This window comes from Apaloderma vittatum, unplaced genomic scaffold (genome assembly GCF_000703405.1).
Source record: "Apaloderma vittatum isolate BGI_N311 unplaced genomic scaffold, ASM70340v1 scaffold6273, whole genome shotgun sequence".
In the NCBI taxonomy this organism is placed as follows: Eukaryota; Metazoa; Chordata; class Aves; order Trogoniformes; family Trogonidae; genus Apaloderma; species Apaloderma vittatum.
In genome coordinates, this window is record NW_009708491.1 from 28152 (window position 1) to 53241 (window position 25090).

Consider the following 25090-nt stretch of genomic DNA (forward strand, 5'->3'; position numbering starts at 1 on the left):
CCTATCCCTGCTTGGGATTGCCCTAACCCAGGTGCAGGACCACACACTCGGCCTTGCTGAACTTGATGAAGTTGGCATGGGCCCACCTCTCAAGCCTGTCCAGGTCCCTCCAGAATGTCAGTCGCACCACACAGCTTGGTGCCATCAGAAAACTTGCTGAGGGCGCACTCGATCCACTGTCCATGTCATCAACAAAGATGTTAAACAGCACTAGTCCCAGTACCAATGCCCAAGAGACTCCACTCGTCACAGGTCTCCATTTGGACACTGAGCCATTGATCATCCAGCCAATTCCTCATCCACCGAGTGATTCATCCATCAAATCTGTGCCCTTCCATTTTAAAGACCAGGATGCTGTGCAGAACAGTGTCAAACGCTTTGCATAAATCCAGGAAGATGACGACAGTTGCTCTTCCCTCATCTACCCATGTTGTAACCCCAAGATAAAAAGCCACCAAATTTCACAACACTGCAGACTGTAACCAGAGGGTTATTTTACAAGGAATATGTCTGTCATCCATCATGCACATGGTGTCATTCTACTGATCTACTCCCTGGAGAAAAAACAAAGCACCTGGATTTTCAATGATCACTACAGCAACTTAATGAGTGGCCAGTAATGTAGACTGTTTCCTGCTACTCATAAAACTCCAACTTAAGAGACCCTGAACTTTCATCTTTCTGTATATTCTAATTGTATTAGAAATGTAGTTGCAAATATTGCTACTGCTCTAACTAGAGAATAGAGTACTAGAAGTTAAGTGCATTACCTCATGTCAACACAGTTTGGGTCTTGATAAGGGTGAATGCAGAGCTCAGTAGATAATTCATTCTCACAGGCTCTTAATTCTTTGTCACAACTCCTTTCATGTTGTTCTTCACAGCTGTAGCCTTCTGCCCACTCCCACTAGATCTAGTTAAGATCAAAGCTGATTCAGCTGTGAGGTTGCTCAGGCGGTTGTGGATTTTTTTCAAAGAAAATTACATTCTACATGCACTTCATTCACACAAAATCATTTACTCAACGAATTGTGGCAAGAGAAATGGACAGAAATGTGAATCAGTGATTAACATTAATTTCTTTAAGCAGGTCAAAGGAAATCATCCTTGCTGCACATCCATCTATTCCAGGAATTTTTAGCCTGTTTTAATTAATAAAAATGGCAACATATCCATTGTTGTTTTTTTCTTTTTTTTTAAAAAAAAAAACAAACCCAACATTAATCTATTAACTTTATGCCTGTGTTGCCCTTTGCACATGATATTGGAGAGACCACAATAAGAACATGGAGTTGCTTTCGACTACAATGCCTTTCCAAGAGGCATCAACACATACAGCCTCAGTTTCTTAATCAATAAGAAAAAAAAAAAGTTTTCCCACAGAGATTTTTAACCTGATGGATCCAGCCATTTTTCTAAAGATGGCTTCTTGTTTCAAGCACAAAATCAAAATTGTTCTTGTTCTTAAACAGCTGCTTTTGAGTTTTTAAGTCAAAATATTGTTCTTCTTAAAGGACAATAATAGCCTTTAATTATGCCCTACTACTTCTCCTTTAACTCATCCTCTCTCCAAAACAGCTCAAGAAGTTTCTGGTTCTTCTCAAGGAAATTCCTGTATGCACTAAATTCATGCATTCTAACTTAAAAAAACCCAAACCTAAAACACAAAAAACCCACAACAAACCCAACAAAAAAAACCTCCTCACATTAACTAATCAACATATTAGGAATGAGAAAATAGTGAATCCAAACAACATAAATGATGAATTATTAATCCTCAGCTGAAGAACTTCTGGGCCAAGACTCATGACTCATTTTTTTCAGTAAAACAGAGTGTGAAGTAGAAATGCTATTTGACTAGTTTTCATGATATACTACATTGTATTCCAGCATTATTTCTTACATTCATTTCAATCATTTTAGGTTTTTGCTTTCAGGAAGTAGATGGAGGAACCTTCAGATTGAAAGGACATAAGGTTTAGAACAAAAAAATAAATGGCAACCAATTGTCAGGACTGAATGTCACTCCCCAGAGTAAAAAGGAATTAAAAAGTGAATTGTCAAGTTGTCAACTGTGACATGCAGAATGCCATTTAAATCAACTACAGGATCAACAGTGTGGAAAGCAGTAACAATAGCACGAGTTTAAAAAAACAAACAAACAAGTATACGCGATGAATGCAGGAAATTAAAGTACAGAAAACTGATCTCTGTACACATAAGTTTTAAGATTATAGTAAAGCACAGAATCACTAGACACAGATATGATAAAAAAAAAAAGGACAGAACCTATAAGACTATCAGACAAGTAATGCTCAACATGTCCCCTCTTTAAGTATACTTTTAAAGATAAAAATCCACCTGGCAATGAGGTGAATAAAGGAAATACTGTTGACAATGCATTTTAATTTCCACAAACCTTTCAACAATGTTTATCATCTAAGCTACGTTGGGATACAAGAGAAGGTTATCTGATGTAGTCTGAAGGGCAGAATAAAGACTGCTTTCACAATACTCATAATTATTAGAGGTTGCCTTTGCCGCAACCTGTGTCATTCAATACATTCACAAACAATCTGGAAACAGCAGAACAATATAATGTTTTTGGATTATTCATAGTACTCAAAATTAAAGCTAACTGTAGAGAGTTACAGAAAAACCTTATCATCCTGTTCAACTTGGGATAGCGAGGCACATCAAGTTCAGTGTCCATAAATGCAGAACAACATTCATGGGAAAAAGATGGCCTAATAATAGCATAATAGCAGGTTCTAAATTAACTTCCTCTACCCAGAAAAGATCAAGTAACTTTGAATAGCTACACAAAACACATTCTCAAACATAAAAATGATTAAAAGAGTAGGAAACAAAACATTACAATCTCTGTCTTAACCCTAGTACACCTGTATCTTGAAAATACTTTCAAATTCTAGCTCTTTGTCTGGAAAAAAAAAAAAAAGTGAACTGGAAAAATATTCAGGCAAGTTATCAAAGCTTCTGTAGAGGAAATATTAAATGAACTGTCAGAAGAATTACAAAAGAGGGATATAATAAAAATCTATCTAATCATGACAAGGGCAAATAGTAAAGGATCATTGCTTTCTCTTGTTACAGAAACTCAAAGGCGATTAGCTTTGAGCTTTCTGGTAGTTATGTTTTAACAGAAGGGAAGCATCTTTCTCTCACAAGAGTGAAACTATGGCACTTAGTGTCACAGTACCCTGTGGAGATAAAAAGTGTAAGTTATCTTAAATAGAAATTAAACAAAATTATGGAATAGAAGTCCATCAAGATGTATTAAACACACTGATGTAAATACTAGGTATATTTCCAAAGGCCAAGATTGACAGAAACTAAGGGAGAAGTACCTTACTGTATATGTTTAATTCTTGTCCTCTTTCAGTGCCTGCGACTGGCCTCTATCCAAGCAGATATACAGGTAGCTGAATTACAAGTACTATCTCTACTAGAAAGAGGTATTTAGAAATTACAGGCTTGATCTGAGTTATCTAATTGTTCCTCTCTCCTCCTCACCTCAAACTCTGGCAGGTATTCTATGTTGATTATTTTCCAGAGAGAATTTAGCACTGCACATTTATGCACGAGAGCTCTGTGTGCTGTCTGAGAAGTAGACCAAGCCTTTGCCCTCAAACTTTTGAATTAAACGAGTTATTTAATGAGCATACTTAGATCTGGAGCCTTCAGGAGATGATCTTATGATCAGCCATTACCAGTAAAATGAAATACCAGAAAGAATTTGGTAACCACAGTTTTCTATCCCATTCTGTTTAGAAACCCTGAGCCAGCACCTGGAGTTTCTCAGGCTCTATGGAGATGACACAGAAGCTGAAGATCAGATCCTTGAAAGTCTGAATGGGATTCTCCTGGCTCTTACTGAAGATAGCTAAGTACCACTCCAGATGAATATCTAACCATTTGCACAATCTGAAAGCATTCACTGGATGTTTTCATCTATTGTGATAAGTGATTGCTGCTAGAACCACAGCAGTCCTCAGCCCGTTTTGTTTTTTTCTCTTCTCTTTATATGTTCACAAATCTACCTTCGACCAGATAAAGCTACTGGTCACCTAAACACCTGAAGTTTCAAAAAAAAAAATCCAAATTTAAATACTCCATTTATTACTAACCCTATGATTAAATTGGGGTGATCCTATCATGTCAAGAATTTAAAAAGTACTGCATAATCTTGCAAGAAAGTCTTTAAGGTCTTTGCACATTCCCCAGAATTACATAAATCTGCATTTATTTGTATCTCTTAACAGATGGTGATTTACTACCTTAAGGACAATTAGCCATATTTTTGATGAAAAAAACCAGGCTAAGGAAATTGACTCTTCTAATTGCTAGTCTAATAAAAGAGGTTGTGCCTACCTACAAAATTAATTGCTAGGCTGTACCTCAGGAATAGAATCTTAATCCCTGACTTCCCATGCCTTATGCAAGCATCCTTTTATAGTCAGAGAAGATGAAACTGCTTTCCTCTTTGCTTTGCCACCCGTGCTTCAGTTCAGCATGAAGCAGAATAATCAGCTCTAACTACACTTGCTGCAATTCAAGCAGATGACTGTTCTCATATATTTACACTTAGACAGCCTTTAAGTACCTTGTTAAATCAGAACCTTGGATCCCACAGACACCCACTCAGAACTCCAGCAAACAAAGCGACATGTTAGCGAAGCAGTTGAAAACCTACTGCAGGTATTGTTAACACTCTTATCATTACAGAGCAGAGATCCTTCGGTCTACTCAGAGAAAGTGGGATCTTCCTAACTTTGGCAAAAATCCTCAAGGGCAATCCACAATGTGCAGTGAAAGCAGCCCAGGTGCTCTCAGAGATAGCCAAGAACGGTATGTTGTACTCAAGTGTTGCTACAAGGTGTATTACAGCACATTAAGAATTTCTTTACTGAAAGGGTTGTCAGGCATTGGAACAGCCTGCTCAGGGAGGTAGTTGAGTCACCATTCCTAGAGGTGTTTAAGAGCCGGGTAGATGTTGTGCTGAGGGACATGGTTTAGTGGTGTCGATAGGGCTAGGACAAAGGTGGGACTCAACGATCTTGAAGGTCTCTTCCAACCAAAATTGTTCTATGATTCCATGATCAGCCGTATGGTTCCAGTCTTGAGTTCTGTTTTAAGGCTGCCAGCCATTGGTCTTGCAATTGCTAGCCCAAAAAGCAATTTTGAAGTTGTTTTATTTCAACACAGGAAAAAAAAACAACAAAAAAAACTCCCCACATGTCCCTCTCCTTTACCTTCACAGATGAAATGAAGAAACCATGTATTGAAGCAGATTTGGTTTTAACTTTGATACCTTTGCTGGAGAGCACAGACCAAGAAATGTTGCTTTATGCTGGGCGGGCTATTGGCCGTATCTGTTATGATAATCGTAAGTAATGATTTGAGAGAATCTTATTTGCCCTAGCTGTAAGGCATTATTTTGTAAGGCACTGTAACCTGCAACTCAATTTTCTGAGACCTGAGCACACAATTCACACAGCTTAGAGACATCAGGCTGAATGCATCCCAAATACCTCCTAAACTCTGGGTTTGTATTTTGTAGTTCCTGGAATTCTCACAATAGTTCTAGGTACTAAGCTTTCACTCAGCACAAGACAAACTACAAAAGGAAAGAGAACGTGTACCAGTGTTCTCCCAACAATTCTGCATGTGGATGGATACAAATATACTAGAACCAGGACCAAGTACTTACTGTACTTTGACTTGCCATAAGTCACACAAATTTACACCTGCTTGAAAACCTTATTCAGCCTATAAAAATTCCAAAGAGATCTTGAATTTTAGCACTCCAAGACTCCCTCTATGCTAAGCAATTAACATTCAAAAGACCGGAGGAGGCTGATTCCTCCAGACGAACTTTAAATCAGCCTGTCTCTCAGTGATAAATTATAATAGCCCAGGTACTGGTGAAATGTCTTGTTTTACAAAAGTGAGTTTTTTTAAAAAGAGTAATTATTCTAAAATGCATAAAGCAGGTATTTAGATATTTACTATATGAGTCAGATCCCGGAAAGCAGCTGTCACTTGACTATACTTTATCTTGGGTTTCTAGTCCCTTCCATTTCCCTGCCCTTCAGAACCAAAGACAGCATAGGATAAGGTTGAGATTCACATTCCCTGAAAGAAACAAGCCAACTGTCCATTCCTCACTCAATCTTCAGGTATATCCCACGAAATACTGTCCACCAGAATTCACTTTAGAAGTGGAGACCCTTGTGTAATTGCCCTCGTACATCCACTGTAAGTGGCTTAATTCCTTGAATCAAAGCAGAGGCTTAGCAAACCTGTCCTGAATCCACTGCACAAAATCCATACAAATTCTAACAGCGTGAGAAAGAACCAGATGATCCACTTGCAAAGCATCTCAGTCAGACCCCTTCTACTGACTTAGCTGGTCCCTGTCTAACCACCTGTAACTTCTGTGCTCACTCACGCCAGGTGATCTTCAGGAACAGCTGGTGAAGGTCGGAGTAATCGCATCACTAGTCCGAATACTGACTGATTACGCAGAGAGTGAACCGCTTGTCCATGTTGATCTGCTGGCCTTATGCAACCTTGCAGACCTTGGTAAGTAAATGCTTTTGTATCTTTGAGCAAAATATCATCTTCACATTGTTGCTGCCCTTCCATGTACGTGCAGAATGCCCACAGGTTTATGGGTGGTGTTTTGCGGGCAGACATTTCTGTTGGGTAATTTGTGGGCAGGTTTGGTTTTGTTTGCTTTAGGTTTTGTTTTTTTAAACACTACTGATACTAACCAGGGCCTGTCCACAGTTTCCATATTGGAAAAGTAGCTACTCCTTCCCAGAGTACCAGCAATTGCTGATTTAATAGATAGCTTTTGACCCAGAAGATAGTAAGAGCATCATTTCATGCGGCAAACTGACAGTTTCAGCTACTTCAGATACAGTACATTCAATACTCATTTATTAAAAATGCATTTCAAATTAATAAAGTTTATACACCTCAGTGAAACACTTTCCCGTTTCATTTCCAAAACCTTCAAGCCAAAGGCATCTCTCCACTGATTAAAAAATACATGTGCCTTACTTCACACAAGTTTTAAGTAGCAATGGAAGAAAATAATAAAAGAAAAAAGTAGAAAATTACCACACTTTGTGTATGGCCTGACTACAATTTGATCTACTGCTGTCTCCATTTGGGGGAGAGGCAGGGAAGAAGGTATGGTATAATTTTGTCACATTCTCTAACAAGGTGTGTCACTTATAGATATCCTATATTACCTAATATCATATTCCATTCAAATGTGTTCTATGTCAGACAGCAGCAAGGTTTAAAAATATTTGATCTTTGTTAACATGCATCTTGTAGATGTCAAGTAAGCTAGAACCACCTAATCAAGGCAGAAAATATACTACTACAACAAACTGGCATGTGCTGATTTGATATATTAAATAATCATACTATAGATGGATTTATAAGAGTCAGTGGAATTAAGCCAGGATTAATTTGACAGCTATTCTAAGGTCACAGCTACAGGAATTACACAAAAACAGTGTTTAAGAAGAAAATGGGAAGGAGAAGGAATGGAGTACAGTTTTGCCATCTTAATGCTATCCAAAGGGACTAAAGCATCTATAAAACCAGAAAAAAGTATGCAAAAACAAAGTAATGGCTAATCGCTTCAGATTATAGAGAGATAGGCTTTTAACATTTAATCAGATAAAGAAACATTTGAAATCCTGACTTTATAATAAACACAGATACAGCCAAGGAAGCTCTAAGCAAGACAAACATTGCTGAACAGCTGGTGAAACAACTGAGAAGAGCAGAGAACCACGAGAGGTTGGAAATTGTCTTTGAGGTCCTGCAAGCACTTGCAGAAAACGGTAAGGCTCCTTTCAGCTCCAGGGAATAAGGAGAGACAGGGTGCTGGTACTTAGCTTAAGCTCCAGATTCTGAGTTTGCCATGAGATCCTAGCAGTGAAAGCAGCAATCCCTTCAGTGGAAATAAGCCACATGAACATATGAAATCCTGGCCTGAGCAAGACTTTGAAGCTTAATAAGCGAGACAACAAAGAAAGAAGGGAGAGAGTAGCATTCCACTCATATATTCTCCATGGTGTGTAACAGGAAAGCAGACTAGATAGAATTGTTTTTATACAAAAAACAATTACAATCAACTATCATAGTTGATGACTACTCTAAGCATACCAAGCACCAACAATAATCTACTAAAAATAGATACTGGATACAAACTTTAAACAAATGAAGACTCATGACTGGCAATTCAAGAGACATCAAAGATCAATGTAAAAGCTTTGCTCATCCTGCCTTAGTGTCATCGAGTGCCAGAACGTCCGTTACAAATGCAACCTCAACAGTGATCAAGCCTAAAAAAAGACTAGCTGAAGTTCAAGGATTTAGCTTCCTAGTTTGAAATATTTCAGCAAAGACCCAAGAAGCTTTTAGTGTGTTTTTACTGTGATCTCTACAGATGCTCTGAAAGTTCAGTTGGTGGAGGCAGGCGTGCAAGAGGTGCTGTCTGAGATCCTGCTGAGGCTCCAGGGTAGTTCACAAGCTGAAGATACGTGCATTGTGAAGGCCGCATCAGACCTCATCGTCTCTCTGCTTCTCGGAGGTAAAAAAGAGAATGCTGACAGTCCAGATACAGAAAGAAACAACATCAATAATTCTCCTTTGCAGAGGAGTTGCCATCTGCTCTGTTGCTTTCATTTCCTTATCAGGGACACATCTGCAACCTGTTTCATAATCCTTAGGGGAACTCTTCTCAGACACCACACTTTTTCACTTTTTACAGGAGCCTGGTGCTCAAGTAATCACGCTTCCCTTCAAGCAGATACCTCTGTTACCACTGCAACTGCTCCTGCACAGAACAAACATATGCACAAGAGCTTCAGGCCATTGAACCCATACCTGTGGTTGCCAGTTCACGCTCTGCTTCTATAACTTTACTTTTAAAGGCAGCCTAAGAGCCAGTTCTAAATCTAAAGCTAATTGTCAGATTAAGTTCACATGGTACTGAACCACTCATGTTTCCTCATTCACTGTTTCAAATTTATGTACATACTTCAAACATTTGGATTAACAAAGGAAATGTAGGAACTCTCTCAAAATATAAGTTCTGCATCTATCTATTAGGAACAGACTACACACATTGCTGACCTAGATTTTTTGTTAAGTCCTTAAGCTGATTTCAGGAGCAATAGAAAAGGGCTAAAGACCTAACAGCAACTTAGGTTAGGTGGTCCTGCTATGTTGTAGTTTGGGCACTACAGGATAAAGAATAAAATATCAAGAACTGGACACTTACACTGCATCCCGCCACTCCTAATCCCAAAGCAATCAGCAATTTAAAGATCTTAAATTATTAACTATAACAACAATCTTTAAGTCATCATTGAATAATCTCCCCAAAGACAGACAGAACAGTTCACTCTGGGGCTAATTATAAGCAGACATAAGACATTCTATTTATTATCCTGGAGATAAGTACACACAGAAGCTTTTTGCATCATCTTCCAGAAAGCTGGTACTTGTATCACATCCAAACACATGCAGCTATAGAAGCAGATGCAACAGCTATTGCTAATTTTACCAAAAAAACCTGTAGGGCTGGTTGTTCTTTACCCTTCAAAGATTGAAAGCCACTATGAGTGGAGAGAAAAGCAACACAATTACATTGCTCCCTTGCTCTGAAACATTGACATTCTTGCTTTTCCGCAGACTGGAAACTTGCTTGCATACCTTTACGTTACTGACACTAATGATACTGAATTAGCTTGAGGGACGTAATTCTGAAAAATGAGGTGGTCGGGTATGCAAGCTCTCACACTTATTTCTTAAAACACATTATTACAGAGGAGACTGGAAATATTGCACAGTAAATACATTTGTTAGAAATACAAGAAAATAACATACCGTTCTTGATGGTTTAGGTTTAAAGTCACTTTTAGGAAGGGAGGGCTACTCAGACATCCTGGGGGAAAAGTAATCTCAAGATAAGCCATTTTATCTTTCACACTTTTCTATTACAGAAAGCAATGAGCCTTAATACTATGCAGAGAGAAACAGAGAAATCCTTATAGAAAAGCAGGCTATGCTGAATCAGTCAGCAGAAGATATCCCATCATGTCTTCTCTCCTTTCTCACTTAAAGCTACTGTACCAGGTTCAAACTCAATTAACAAAAAGCAGCTTTTATAATATTACTCAACTTCATTAATAAGCACTTAATTATCATAAAAGATTCCCTCACAGCTGTCTGGTGATAATGTAAATCTGGTTTTTGTGGTTTTTTGGGTTTTTTGGTTTTTTGGTTTTTTTTTTAAAAGCAAGCTATCCTACATACATCTCTCTACCACCCCCTCACATCCTTTCCATCCTCTTTTTTTCCCTTGTCTTATATCTTGCTCTGAATCAGCCAATATGCATTATGGTTATACTAAGGCCACAGAAACATCCCCGGTGCCTTTAAGCTGACTATCTTCAATTTATTCAGCTGAATGACTTGCTTTGTCACTCACTTCTCCTTCCATCTACCCCACAACTCCATTAAATGTTTCATGTGGAAAAACTGAATAAACCCTCTCAGGCCCCAGTATGTTCCACTGATGTACGCACAGCCTTTAATCTAAGAGAAAAAAAAAAATCCCATGGAAATTTGATCTTAGCATCAAATGGCTTCTGAGGCAGTGAGAAGATGACAGCTTTTGCAGTTATTGAAGATTCTGCTGCTATCCCAAGCAAAAATCCATAGGAGAGAGAACCAATCTGGAGCTCTGTGACAAATCAAAGGAAGGCAACCACTAATGGGTTCTGCCTGTTCACATTTTACTAAAAGACAAAAAAAAAGCTCTCCCATTCTCTGGTTTGAAAGGTGGGAGGAGAGAAATTAAGTTCAATTAAGCTTAGTCTATATGAAGATGAAAGTATTTTGCCTGCAGAATTTTATCTGACCAAAAGAGATGGTCTATTCCTAGAGAACCTGTTCCTAAAGAGGACTGGACCATTTTCCTCATATACTCTGATCTCCAAAGATTAGGACCAGGCAGGAGAATGTTTGAAGAAGCACAAGCAAAAACAGCAGAAGGCATGCATAAATTGATATCAAAAGTCTTCTGCATGAGTAGAATTTAAACTATTTCACAGACTGACACTTCTCTTATGAAAATACCACTTACATTTTTTACGCATTGGACTTATGTACTAATGCAGGAGAAAAAAAATATCCTACTAACTGAAATGTGAAGAGATTAAAGAATAGTAGGCACTGGTTCTAAAGACAACATGGAGGAGTTTCTACCTCTTTGGAGCGGAAATAGAATTCAAACTAGCAAAGGTATTAAAATTACTAGAGGCATTTAAGTGTCATACATGCTAAAATCAGAAGCGTGTATATCTTACCCATGCATTTAGTACCATGAGAAGCTCCTAAAGCTACTTTGGCCCAAATTCTGTATTTACATGAAGTGTGTATAGTTCCATAGATAATTGTTTACTCTAGGTGAAGATGTCATTTTCCTACATAGCGTTCACACAGTTTTGTCACGTTTTACAAACAGCGTTCACATGATAACAGCACAGCAATGAGGAAACATAGCTCAAGAGAAGCATATTCCTGACACCAGGCAATCCTGAACTGCATCTTCAAAACACTTCCTTCAAGAAGGAAGCAGATCATAATATAGAAGGTTTCCTTTTGCTCTTTAGGAGAGCACAGTCTCATTTCCCATCAAGGTGAGCCATGTAGCTTCTGATGACAAAAGGGCTGTCACCTCTGCAGAACAAGTTCTCAGAGAGAGGAGGAGTCACACAGACACATGCTGACAAAAATATCACAGAGTACTTGGCAAAATGGTGGTTCTTTGGAATGTACAAACCTGCTACGTCACCAGCATTAAACAGCTCAGAACTCTCTAGATCAACTCATTTCCCTAACTTCATAAGAGTGCGACACAATTAAGACTTTTTATTCCAGCAAGTGCTTTTCTCGGCAACACTATTAAGAAAAACTGAGGGCAGATTCTTTCGATGATTAGTTAATGACAAATCATTGTTACAATCAGTAACAACAGTTCAAACTTGGCAATCAGACTCACCATTGCTGGGTAGATCCCTGGTCTCACAACAGGCTCTTAAATGAGCGAAACTGGAATACTAAAGCTATCCTGGGGAAAAATGGAAAATGCCACTAGTACTCTGCCATACATACAGTGGAAAATAAAGCAGTATTGAGGAAGAAATTGACTAGAGAACATAAGGCTTTGAATTTGACAGGGTGTGTCCCTAGAAAGTCCTCTCATGCTGAGCTTTACTGGTGTCTCAGCATCACTTTGCAGGTGGCTGATGCTCGCATTTCTCTAGAGAGCTGAAGGTTGTAAAAAACACTGCAAAAGCTATAGTCTCAATCCTATCAAGACATGAAAACAGTCAAGGCAAAGACTCCCTGGATTCTCAATTTGCATGATTAATTTCTATCATTGTTCTTCTTGCCTCTCTCACCTGCTTGGCTTTGCCTCTTTCTGTAGATGGTAACTGTGGACGAATGGTACAGCTGGGAGTCATACATCAGCTTCTGGACCTTCTGGAGAAACACGTAGAGAGTGAGGACATCTCTGTTCAACACGCTGCACTCAGTGCACTTCGAAACCTAACCATACCAGGTACAGAGTCTGAAGACAACTGACTTACTGTGAGTCTTTGTAAAGAGGGGTTATTTAATGTAGGTCTGTGCAGCTCTGTCCAGCTCACCAATTCCAGTCCCTTGTATGCTGAGGGGCAATTGACCTTTTTTCCCCTGTAGAAACATACCTTTGAGTAACTCATCAGGACTTTACATAAAGGGTCTAAATATAAGAAAGTGTGATCTTATTGCCAGCTACTGAAATAGTTTCATATTAACAGCATACAGGATTTCAAGACAAAAATGCAGAACAAGGTTTATAGCTCATCCCATACTCTGTATTTTAAGCTATCACATCACAGCTGGTTAGGATTTCATAAACCTGTTCCTCTTCTATAAAGTCAGCATTAATCATAAATTTGGCCTTTGTAACACAATTACAATATTTATTAACAGCTACTAGGAAAACCAAAAAATTCTATCTCCATCAAAATCAGGACACAATGCTATTTTCCAAAAATTACTTGAAGTTGTCTACGAACTTTACCATGTGAGCTAGACTGCATGCTTAGTTTAAGCTTTATACATAATCAGTGCCTTGAACAAGTGAAAGCCCTAGAATACACTAGTTGCTATTTTGTCTCCACTACTTCCTTTTAAAGCCTGATGCACCCTCATTTCTTCTTCTAGATAGATTCCTTCAGAACTTCACACTTTTTTCAACTTATTTTTTGTATGCTCTCAAATAATTTATGTGATTTGCCTTAGAGCATTATCACAGTCTCTGGACCATAAGAGCTATTTTAATGAACATTTCATACCATTAGACCCTCACTGCTTCTGTATGTTTTATTTCTCTGTGAAGAGATTTTTCCACCACCATTCACATCAGCAGAAAGGTGTGCAAATAGCTTTTTGGTGCTACTAGAGGATGCAGTATTTCGAATAAGCGTGCCACCTACCTTACATTAGTTAGAACCTAACACAGAGCAATTAGAAAAGAATCATAGAATCATGAAAAGTCACAGAAAGCCATCCAGCTGAAATGAGGAAAGTAATTTAGTAGGTAAAATGTAACTACATTTATCTAGAATGAAAGGTTGTGGGGATTTTTTTTCTATAAGCCTAAAGGTATCCCAAGATCATTTCTCACTGATTGCACTCCTACAACATGTACAGTAGGATTTAATGACTACAAGCAGCAAAGACACAATCGATCTCATCTGAAAGTAATTTTGATGTAGTTTCCTTTGACAAGAAGAGATCATCACTTTCTAACAGAGCCCATTCTTCAATGAATACCAAGGCCCACTTTTTGCAATGCCAAGTCCAGGCATTTCTTGCGAGTTCTTTAAAGCAATGAACACAGCTGGTCTTGCCAAAATTACAGGATCTAAAATTCCAGGAAAAAAAATAAAGCAGTGACAACCTACCACTTCATCTCTATATCACTGCCTGCTACACACAGTATGAGCACATCCTAATGTTCTTTGCAGCTGTACTTTAAAAGGCTTAACTCTGAAATATAAAATAATAGTGTACCAGTAAGGAGTCTATTTTGGCTATCTGTTCTGTTCAAGTCTATTACAAACCATTTTTGATCTTTCCAAATGCATGGGCAATATATAGCACTTAAGAAGTTATCCCTACACTGTACTCTTCCTCATTAATTCATAAAAAAATCAGAATAAGGAAGCTGTAAGATATTTCCTCACAATAATATATCACTTCCAGAAATAAAACTCTATCACTTTCAACATTATAGTCTGTTACCTGGGGAAAAAAGGTCATACTGTGGTGAACGGAGTCAGTCTGTTCCACTGAAAAACAAGGACATTGAAAGCAACTTACTTAACAGGGCCTGTTTCTCAGTTTTCCCAGTAGACAGAAGAAGGGATGGAACAGTTATCTCCCTAATTTCACTCTCCTGTCATTCCCACCACCCCCTAAAGGCAAGATAGGAAGAAAATTACTCTGGAGGAAGCAGCTTTTGGTAGCACAGTTAAGGAGCATTAGGACTTTCTCCAGACATGCTTCCGATTATTACCAGGGATTACTGCACTAACAACTGGAGCAAAGGCACAAGAATCAGGAGAGGAAAGCACAGAAACAGAGGCACGGACAGGGGATCAGTGAACTCAAACACAAAAAGAAAATTATGTCTGAAGAAATATGGCTACAGAAACCACTTGGGCCATTCAGGTTCAGTTAAGATGAGCAAACATAGAAAAAGCTTGCTCATGCAAGTGGATGGATAAACCTATTACAACGAGGAAAATGAAGAGAAACAACAATGCTGTGTTTATGCTTGTATGTACTTCATTCTGTGCAGGGCTGACATGAAAAGTAACCAAAATACCATAAGGCAAATTCCTAGGAAGCTTTTAGATGAAAAGAGAAGCCTTAACAGTCGGGTAGTTCTAACTTTATTTCTGAGTGCTCTAATAAGCTGGATCTTGTGCTAAGCACAAAATGGAGTAAAAATTTCAGAACAGTTATATCATATCTACATCTTCAGATGCTCATGTAGTTACTGAGCTTCACATCAATGTCTTTTTTCCATTTTCTAGTTGTTAACAAGGTTCAAATGCTGGAGGAAGGTGTGGCAGAACGGATCAATGCACTTCTAAGGTCCAAGATGCCTCCTGCGCAGTTTAAACTTCTTGAAACGCTGCGGATGTTAGCAGATGGACAAGGTAGGGAACTGCTAACGTTGACTGACAGGAGCTATACAGCCCCTGCCCCGCCTCCCCACCCGCCGCAAGACAACAGAGGTTCAAGTAGGCTACAGGCTCGGTGTCCTGCTAACCTAATTCCACTCAATCTGGAGAGGTGCCAAGAGACATGATTGCCTGAAGTCACAAGCCTTCCTCACCAACCCTGCCAGCCTTAGAGGCAGATGAGAAACTAAATGAATGGAACAATCTTAATATATCCTTACACCTATCCAGCTTCTTACCAGAGTATAACACAAAAGCGAGTGGTATGGCATTTGGATTTTTTTTTTTTAACAAGTGTTCTAATTCTTTCTATCGCCACAGCAGTTGCTCAACAACATTGATTAGTACAGTACACCTTGATGTGCAGGGATACCAAAAAAAAAATAAATCAAATGTAGAATCAGAAAAAAGTTATTACTGTTTTGTGTGTCCAACAGCTGGTACAGAACAATTACAATCACAAATATTTTCATTATATGGAAGGGGAATACACCTCACTCTCCTGCATTCCACACTGTACTCATTTGCACTGCAGACAACACTTTGATATGGCAGCTACTCACACCCTTTTTCAAATTAATATTCATGATCTAAGCTTTAGATTTAGCATTCGTATTAATTTGCACTGATTCCAGCCCACTAAAAAACTTTCACTTCCCTTTCACCATAGTAAGAAAGAGACATTGCAAGATTACAGAAACTTCACCTCTTCTTCTTCTCAGGCTTTGAAGGTCATTAAGAGGTCACTCTAAAGTTCTATTTGAATTGTGACAGGGGAGACCGTTTTGCTTTTAAAAATGATGTATCACAGTAACACAGATCTAAATTATCAAACATTAAATTATGTGGGGTTTTCTTCTTGGTTCAGGCTTCTGTTTTTCTTTTTTTTAACTCAATACCATTTACGAGCCTAGTATGAAGTCAGAATTTGGCAGAAAACAGTACAATTTCTGTTTCCAAAACAGCACAGAAATCCAAGTGGAGAGTAGAAAAACCAGACGTAGTAGATTAATCAGTGTTTACCCACTCCTGCCTATAAGCTCACAATTCTCCCACCTTTAATTACTTTCTATTCTGTTTACTCATGAGCTAACATTGTCCTTAATTAACTCAGCCTGAAACTCTTATGAATACACATGCTAAGAAGTCCACATCAAATTAATCAATTGCATTACCTAGCATAAATTCATTACTCTGACAAGCACCAGGCATGCTGAGGCCTAAGGACTAAAAGAAGGTTCCTTTCTAACTATAGAAAACATCTTTATTACCCTAAAGACATGTTAACAATAACTTCTGTTTTTTCCACTGTTCTGCTTCAGAGGAGAAGAATGTGTGTGCTTCAACAGCCAAAGGACTTTCAGCGCAGCTCAAAGATCAGTCACACATTTTATTCAAATCTGGCATTTCATAAGTTACACGGTCTTCCTGTTTCTGTTAAAAAAAACTAATTGGGTTTTATCTCGAAGAGCTCTATTGCTGGTAGACATCAGGAAGTTCCTGTCAAACTTTGTCACGATGCCTCTTTTGAACAAATCTTTTAGACTGGTGCCATTCGTCACCCTCTTACCTCTTTCAGCTTTCTGTATTAAGATGGATTACCATGATCTCCTCAGACTACCACGTAACATCCGACCCAGACACAAAAGCCTTTCTGTTACAGGAGGCAATACGCAGGTAGTTGTGCAACAACAAGTAATTTATCTCAAAACAAACATGCTCAACTAGGCTAGAAGCTCCCAGACTCCTTCTGGGATTTTGACCTGTTGATTGTTCCTTAGTGTACTGGTAAAATAAAAATAATAATAATTAAAAAAAGGAAGCACCTGGCCTCCCTCAGCTCCATCCCCAAAACAGAAAGACTAAGTTGACTTCACATTTTCTGTAAAACATCCGAGTAATCACATGGTTTATTGACACTGACCTTCAAGTATACACTTTATTTGACCCCTTCCAGAATATCTCAAAACAAATGTATGACACAGAAATGGATTGGCAAGGAAACAGGAGCAGGGTGATGCCCCTATGAGGCAAACCCATTCCTTCTGTTCCAGATGCTAACATTGGTTCTTCCTCAAGTCTTTGCTTCAGCAAAGCTCCAAGAGACAAGCCTCCTGTATCTTAAATCCATGCAGATTTTGCCACACAAATATAACATTTCGGTCCTCAGCATCTTTATAACTTTATTTTTCCTTTGCTTAGGAAATCACTTTCCACCAGTTAGTCACTTTTGATCCACAGCACTTTAAAGATGCATTATTAAACTCTAATAGGACTCATGTGGAACCACGCATTAGATTGACGCAATATTGAGAGAGCATGAGTAAAGTCCTTTTGATGCTGAACTTCTAAGAGCTTTGGGAGTAGCCTCTCTTAATGGCAACAAGCCTCAAACCACAGGGTATCATTAGAGCTCCACTTCTTAGGAAAAATTATCTAGTGAGGGGTTTTTTTTCCTCCAAATGTCAACCACACAGATTAATACTTCCAGCAACTCTTGAGATAGGGTTCCTTAAACACAGGGGAAGGCAAATTAAAAGGCTCCTCCAAACTCTGAGGGAAGTTTTGATGATGCCCAACACACAGTTCAACAGTCTTGAGACGTGCAATTACAGACAGCCTGCAATCCTGTACTGAAACTCAGCTTCCCACATGCTACCAACAGTAATTATCACCACTACTGAGAGCACTGAAACAGCAAGAACAGGCTCTGAAGAGCTTGTGGTTACTCTGTGCAGTGCTCAAAGAGCAAGTGCAAGAAACCAAATGGGAAAGGGACAGTCCTCAAGATGTTTTCAGTGTATAACAGAGTATTTGCTTTCAAAGATAAGACATTACTCAATTTTAACCCCTGCTTCAGCAGCCTCTTAAAAGTGATATGTCTAGCAAAACAGCACATTTCTTTTACCTCCAAGAGTTGCCTTAACGCAACTGGCAATTCTCAGGTAAACATTTCCAAGATCCCTTAAAAGCCCAGTGCTTTAGTTACAGATCTTAAAGAATACTGAGGCCTATGGTCCTGCTTACTTCTGCATTCACATTTGGCAGGGGGGTTGGAGCTAGATGATCTTTCAGGTCCCTTCCAACTGAAGCCATTCTATGATTTCTGTGACAGATACACAGAGAAGCCTGACTTTGCATGTCTCCTGATGATGCTTTTCTCTTCAGCTGATGCAGCTGAGATCCTGGGCCAAGACCCCACGCTGCTCAACAGACTTGTGCAGTGGTGCAACCCTAACGACCACACCGGTGTTCACGGAGAGGCAAACCGGCTGCTGGCATCGATCCTGCGGCACAACAGATCCCAAGTATGAGAGCATTGAGAGTATGAGAGATGTTTCTACTTTATCCCTCTTGAATACTTTTAAAGCTTGTGGATATAGCTAGGGGTTAAGTGTTAAGCCAGCACATACAGCTTCATTAAAAGCATGAATGTTCACCATAAAAACCGTTCTAGTCTGCCTCAGCACCAGATAAGGGGCAGGCAAGCAGGAAAGCTGTGCTCTGCAAAGCCACAGACACTGCACAGAAGTGAGCAACAGAGTTACTCACCATTACTTGTCAACATTTACCCTGCTCAAAAGTAAGTCACGTAAAGGCTTGGTAAGTAGAGCTTTTCTAGTTCCATAAATGTTAGCTGCAATTTTGAAATTAACATGGCAAAGATAATCCACACAGTCCTCCAGGAGCAACAAAGAGCCCACTTACCCACCTAGTGATGGAGGAATCCAGCGTGATCTGTATCTGTTGGCATGTTAGAACATGCTTCTGTTTCTTGTAAATAATGCTGTTATACACAGGCATCCCAACCATGCTTTACTTTGAGATAGTGGTAAAACAAGTAGATATTAACTGCACAAGCTTCGATAAGGTAAAACTATTCTTTGCTAGTCTGAAGGCTTGAAATGAAAAATTGAATCAAGGTCAAACTATAACTCTTGAAACAAAACTATGCACTTTATCTTACATATGCACATACACAAAATTTTAAGTATTGATAGTCCAAGTAGATAGGCCAGCCCTAAACAGATGTGTATGATCAGTGCGAAAAGCAATGCTATCTCTTCAAGTATCATAAGTTCACATTGCAGCAGACAAATCATTTCCATCTATTCAGAGGCTGAAGAGTGCAATCTCATCTCTCTCCTCATTGGACTTGATTCCTAAGTCAGATTTCCACCTGTGACAATTTACTTTTGCTTTAACAGGAAGTGGTCAAAGCCATCCAGGAGGCACAAGGCGTGAAGCATCTGGTTTCCATGACAACAAGCGAGCACACTGCCATGCAAAATGAGGCTCTGAATGCCTTGGCAATAGCATCTGCCATTGATTTAGGTATTTTTCTCCTAAAAAACATTTATCTGTGTAAGATCCTAAGAGACATTATCATGCTGTTAATTCTACATAATGTGTAAGAAAAAGCACATTTTTTGGTCTAGATTTAGCTCTTCAACATGAAAAAAAAAGAGAGATCAGACATCCAGAAGATCATAAAAGCAACAGGCTTCAGGAACTGCCTGAAGGTTTTTTTGTTTAGGGTAGAGTCAAATGATCAAGTTGTGTGGACAGGGACAAGCTGTTGAATAGCATGATATGACACTAGAAACTTAGGCAAGAAAAAACAGAAAGAAAGTAAAGGTGATTAAGACTAGGTAAAAAGATGAGAAAGTCTAAATGAAGACAAAATTCAGGACAAATTATGGACTTGAGTCGTTAGTGAAGACTATAAACGGAGGAAACAATCCTCAGAAGACAGACATTCAAATACAGGAGAGAATAAAGCACAAGCACAGCCAAAAGGGCCTTGGAGAAGCTACAGATGAAACAAGTGAGAAAACTGTGAAGGTTCTAAATATTCAGAGAGATTGAGAATAATGTCAGATTCTTTGTTTATGACTGATCACATTTGAAAATTAGTCTCAATTAATTACAATTAGGACAGTCACCACAGGAAAGACAGACTGAAAACAAATGGTATAGGAAATTCCAAATTTCAACTTGGACTAACAAGCAAGACGGCAAAGAGCTCGTTTTATGCTTGGTCCCCCGTTAAGGCTCTCAATCTCAACTGGGAAACTGGTGTGAATCAGTATTTCTAGTATTAATCACTGCAAGTTTTCATCTACTGTGAGGTTATTTTGTACACCTGTAGTATAGATCTTCTGTCTCCCAGAATGAGGAGAGTGAAGAAACACTGTACAGAAATTCTCCAGTACAGAAAACAGATGCCCATGTCAGCCCTCGCTAGTCAACATGAAACGAAGCCAGCCAGGAATTTTATTTTTAAAAAGCAAGCATGTTCACTTTCTAGCTCCTTTTCAGCTAAGAGCTCAGGTATTCATTTCCTTATTTTGCAGAAACCCTTGAAGACTCTTTTAAGGAATCACAGCTAGTTCAAAGCTTACATAAACTTCTACAAGATGATAAGACAACTCCTGAGGTGAAATATAATTCAATGGCTCTTTTGTGCAGTCTTCTTAATTCAGGTAACTTTGTTTTAAGATGTCTGCAATGAAAGGATGGATATTTGTGATGAAAACACAAGTGTCTTCTGTTACTGAAATGTGCTGCTTGTGATGTTGCAGGTCAATGAGTGGTAAAGGATATTAAAGAGCTTCATTCTTTATTGACCACCAAAAATCCTAATCAAGTAGCTTCATTGTGAAGAGTTGATTAAATCATCAGTTGAATAAGAAAAAAGAAAGGCTTTGTTCCAGTAAACCAATGGCATAACCAAGTCCTGAAATAGCAAAATTAGAGACTTGGAATAAAGGCCTCTTTGTCCAAGTTCACGATCCACAAATGTCTGTCAGTCCCAGGTCCTGCATGTACCACAGCATTTTTGCATTCCACGAAACAAAGAGTTTGTGCCATCCTCCAGAGGCAGGCATGCATTTGTTCTGCCCATGCTCTAAGCAGAAAGTCAAGATAAAACAGTAACAGTAATTGTAGCAATGCTGCCTTTGATTAGCAACTTTTTGTAAAATATATGAAGGATATTATTTCAGATTCTCTCACTCCATGATTAGGGAAGACTTAAAATGCTTCAAGCAAGATCAGACTCAACCTGGATATGTCAAACTGAAACCAACTGCCTTAAGATCTCAAGCCACTTTACATGGGTTATGTATTAAGATATGAGACACTGAAAATAATTACTGTGCTCAGGCAAGGATCTGCCACAAGGGGAGCTCCCTTCCAAATCTTGGAGCCACTGTATATCAGAGTATATTGCAAAATCTGGTTTGTCTGCTATTTTTTCCCCATAGCTACACAGATATTGGAATAGGGATATGCATTTGCATCTTCCAATGCTACTACAGAGTATTAAACATGACAGACATGATCTATAAGACCTTTTTCCCCTGAGGTGTACATACTTCATAAACACCAGGAGTTAATATTTACTAATATAAAAGCTAACGCAAAGTATACAGGCAAAAAAAAAAATGCTGGAACCTGTCCTACGTTATATTTTCTGAGTGCTTTTCTTCTGTTCAAACAGATCTTACAAGTTAAAACAGGAAAAAAAAAAATCTTAACGTGTTCAATACCTCCAATGGCTGAAAGGGTATCTATTGAGAGAAATTTATTGGCATTAAAGATCTCACTTTAAACAGCAAGTACTCCAAACTTATCTTGCAACAATTGTTGGGAGCCACAATGCCACGGCATGCCACTAAAAACCAGCATTTCATGTCCCATTCAGGTGATCTGAGACAAGAAATAGAAGAGGACAAGATTAAAGAAACCCTCGAAGAACTCTGCAGCCACAGCAATCCAAATGTAGTCAAGGAAGCTGTCACAACACTACAGGTTTTGAGAGGAGAGACACCCCACTAACCTCCCCACAGCAACCCTGTACTGCTGCAATAAAACACCAGCTTCGCCAACCCCATCTTGCATTTGTCATGCTGCTGCATAACCTAGGTACAGCTCCTGCTTTTAAGGCTCTATATAAAAAAAACCCAAAACCAACCCAATTCATTTCCTCATCTCTTTGGCCTACAGATACTTACACCATTGCTGCTTTTCATGGACCTACTAAGGCACACCAGTAGGATTAAGGCCTGTCAAGAAAGTGGTCTTAGGAGTCACCACATGAGAAGCATCAGGCAATTGCGGCCTCTGTAACATGTTTTTAAACGGCTTGGGTTTTGTCAGATGGGGGTATCACTTGCAACTTTGGAAACTTCATTACCAAAAAAAAATCTCAAGATTATATAGCACAACCTGAAGCAACAGGGTTTTATACTAGATAAGAGCTGTAACTTAAACAATGCAAAGTGCTAACTGGCACCAATTTAACCTCCTCACTTTGTGGATCGACCTGTGACTCCATCTGTTAACTAAACACGTTAAAGCCACCGCAAAACTGTACTTTTAAACCAACTCCTCCTTCCATTTCCAATTTTAAAGCTCATCTCTGAGTTTTCACCTGCTAGTTTCATAAACTATATTCCTAAGTGTCAGAGGTGACAGTCTTGTCTTAATTTCAGAGTCACAGTTACTGTACCCTGGAATGAGACTCAGCAGAAGCAAATTCTACAAGAAACTGCCACCAAATACCACTTTCAAGAGCATTCTTGAGAAAGCGAATTTCATAAAACAAATCCAGACCAGTCACTTGGTAACATGCAAAGACATCTTGTCCACACAGTAGGAGAAAAGAGAAATAAGGGCCAAATTGTGTGCAGCTTCCTTTGGCTTAAAGCACAGAGTGATACAGGCATCCAACAGATTTCCAATGTCAAAAAAAAAGTGCTTCAGACAACTTCCTCTTCAAAAATAAGATCTGATGTTGTGCCTACACCAAGCATTAGTATGATATATATCAGGATCTATTACAAGTTCTATACATACAAACCAAATAGCCACATTCAAGTCATTCTTATCAGAAATGATCCTGCCTTAACATTCTAGACTAATTCCAATTATGGCATTACTCTAATATACCCATTATCTATTGGTTAAATGTTCCTCTGACCCTCATAAAAGTAAAAAAAAAATCTTAAAAAATTATGACATTTTAATGTATTAAAGAAATATTAAAATGGCCAAAGACACAGACACAAACTTGTTTCTGAAAGCTTCATGTTCAAACCTTGAAGTTACTTTCTTTCTGTACTCGGCGTAGTTTCAGGGACACTGCTCAGACATGACAAACCACAGACTGGGCAAATCACAAGAGCGACAACAGTGGACAATGGCAGTCAAAGTGCAAACAGAAGTTTTAACTTTTTGGGTGTCCAGAGATTTAATATGTTCTTTACACCATTCTGTAGTTCTTCAATTGTTCCTGGCTTTCCAATAACAACAGAGAGAAAAGCACCAGTGTTACCTATTATGCAGCAGCCCAGACTAAAAAAAACCATCAAGAATTAGTTTCAGCAAACACACACACACAAACACCAGCAGACCTTGACCATTTCTGTAGTTACCCACTAACTGCAGTGTCAGTAGCCAGTCTAAACCTTAATGAGTGGAAGTAACAAATCTTAGAAATCAAAGTCCAGGAGTACAAAACATTAAATTTTATTTAATCACATTTAAGACTTGAGGAAAAAAAAAAAGTATACTGAAAGTCACTCAGAAAAGCCATCTCAGAAGAAGAGACAGAACATCCCCTTCTCCTGGCTAAACAACATTCAAGCTGCATGATAATCCATGGGAGGTAGGGGGAAAGAAGGGGAACGGATGGAATTGGGAGACAAAACCCAAGGCAGTTCTACATATAAGCCAGTTGCCCCATTGATCTCAATGGGCTGGAGGTACAAGTCGATCCACATGGCACTGGATGAGAGTCACCACAACTAAAGATCCCTTGGGAAGAAATATTCTGGTTTTCAGAAGGCAACTGGAGCAACTTTGGTCACTGTACTTTTCTCAGTGCTTATATTCGTCCTCCTCTCTTCACGTACACGGAAACAAGCTGTGTCCAAACGCAAGTATATCAACAGAAACAAGAGGGTGGTTGCGCTGTTCAACATTGTGACAAATAAATACATTGGTTCACAGAAATAAATTGTGCTTGTTTCTGAGAAATAAAAGTGATCACACTGAAATGTTTCCTTCTCTCAGTCTAGTTATTCAAGTCTGACCTCATATTTGAAATCTTCATTAAAAACCTTATTTCCATTGTAGTGTTTGTGGAGCTGTTCCAAATACAATCACCAAAATCTCAACATCAAAAATTGACCAAACCTCTCCGAGATCACTGAATTGCTTCTCCTTCAGGGCTTTAGAGGCAGGCTCACACCCAACTGCTTTTGCCAGTAAAAACTTTTTAAACCACAATCTAAACCTTTTGCCACGAAGTCACTGCAGGTCCACAGAGGAGGTCCTAAATACACCTAAGTAAAAACGTGGTTACAAAGCATTCCCATTCCAAGTCTGAAATTACACCAGTCATGTGTATCACCAACAGGGGTACAATTCAAAATGCTGAAGGATAAACAAGCCCAGCACCCCAGGGTTTGAAAAGTGATACTGAACAGGCTCAAAGAAGTTGTCTGCAGCGCAAACAAATCACTCCATGAACTTAAAGATCTTCAAAGAGGTTGAACTTGCTCCCTTGAATTCAGTTTCAAATAGCTGGAGAATTGATACAAAGCTGGTGTTAATAGTCAAAGCCAATAAGAAAGAACTGTGGAAAGAAAACACTTCAATTAAAGTGGTTTGCATACAAACAGTACTTCAAAAAGAAGCTGAACATTCATTTGTCT

The 25090-nt window shown here is 38.8% G+C and overlaps 1 protein-coding gene across 1 annotated transcript; it reads left to right on the forward strand.

Annotated features, from left to right (window-relative positions):
- Positions 1 to 396: 396 nt before the first annotated feature.
- On the forward strand, positions 397 to 22208 carry LOC104271786 (rap1 GTPase-GDP dissociation stimulator 1-like). Its single transcript, XM_009866570.1, has 14 exons — positions 397 to 432; positions 3404 to 3476; positions 3793 to 3903; positions 4747 to 4869; positions 5282 to 5407; positions 6478 to 6606; positions 7764 to 7889; positions 8498 to 8641; positions 12551 to 12685; positions 15216 to 15341; positions 18534 to 18673; positions 19574 to 19700; positions 20723 to 20851; positions 22075 to 22208. The coding sequence occupies exons 1-14, from the start codon at positions 397 to 399 to the stop codon at positions 22206 to 22208; spliced, it is 1659 nt and encodes a 552-aa protein (XP_009864872.1).
- Positions 22209 to 25090: the final 2882 nt, after the last annotated feature.

Excerpts from the sequence above, each read along its gene's own strand:
- LOC104271786 (XM_009866570.1), top strand. The coding sequence starts at position 397 with ATGACGACAGTTGCTCTTCCCTCATCTACCCATGTT. Across the intron at positions 433-3,403 it reads TTCCCTCATCTACCCATGTT|TGCCTGCGACTGGCCTCTAT; the intron begins GTAACCCCAAGA and ends GTCCTCTTTCAG. Across the intron at positions 20,852-22,074 it reads GTGCAGTCTTCTTAATTCAG|GTGATCTGAGACAAGAAATA; the intron begins GTAACTTTGTTT and ends TGTCCCATTCAG.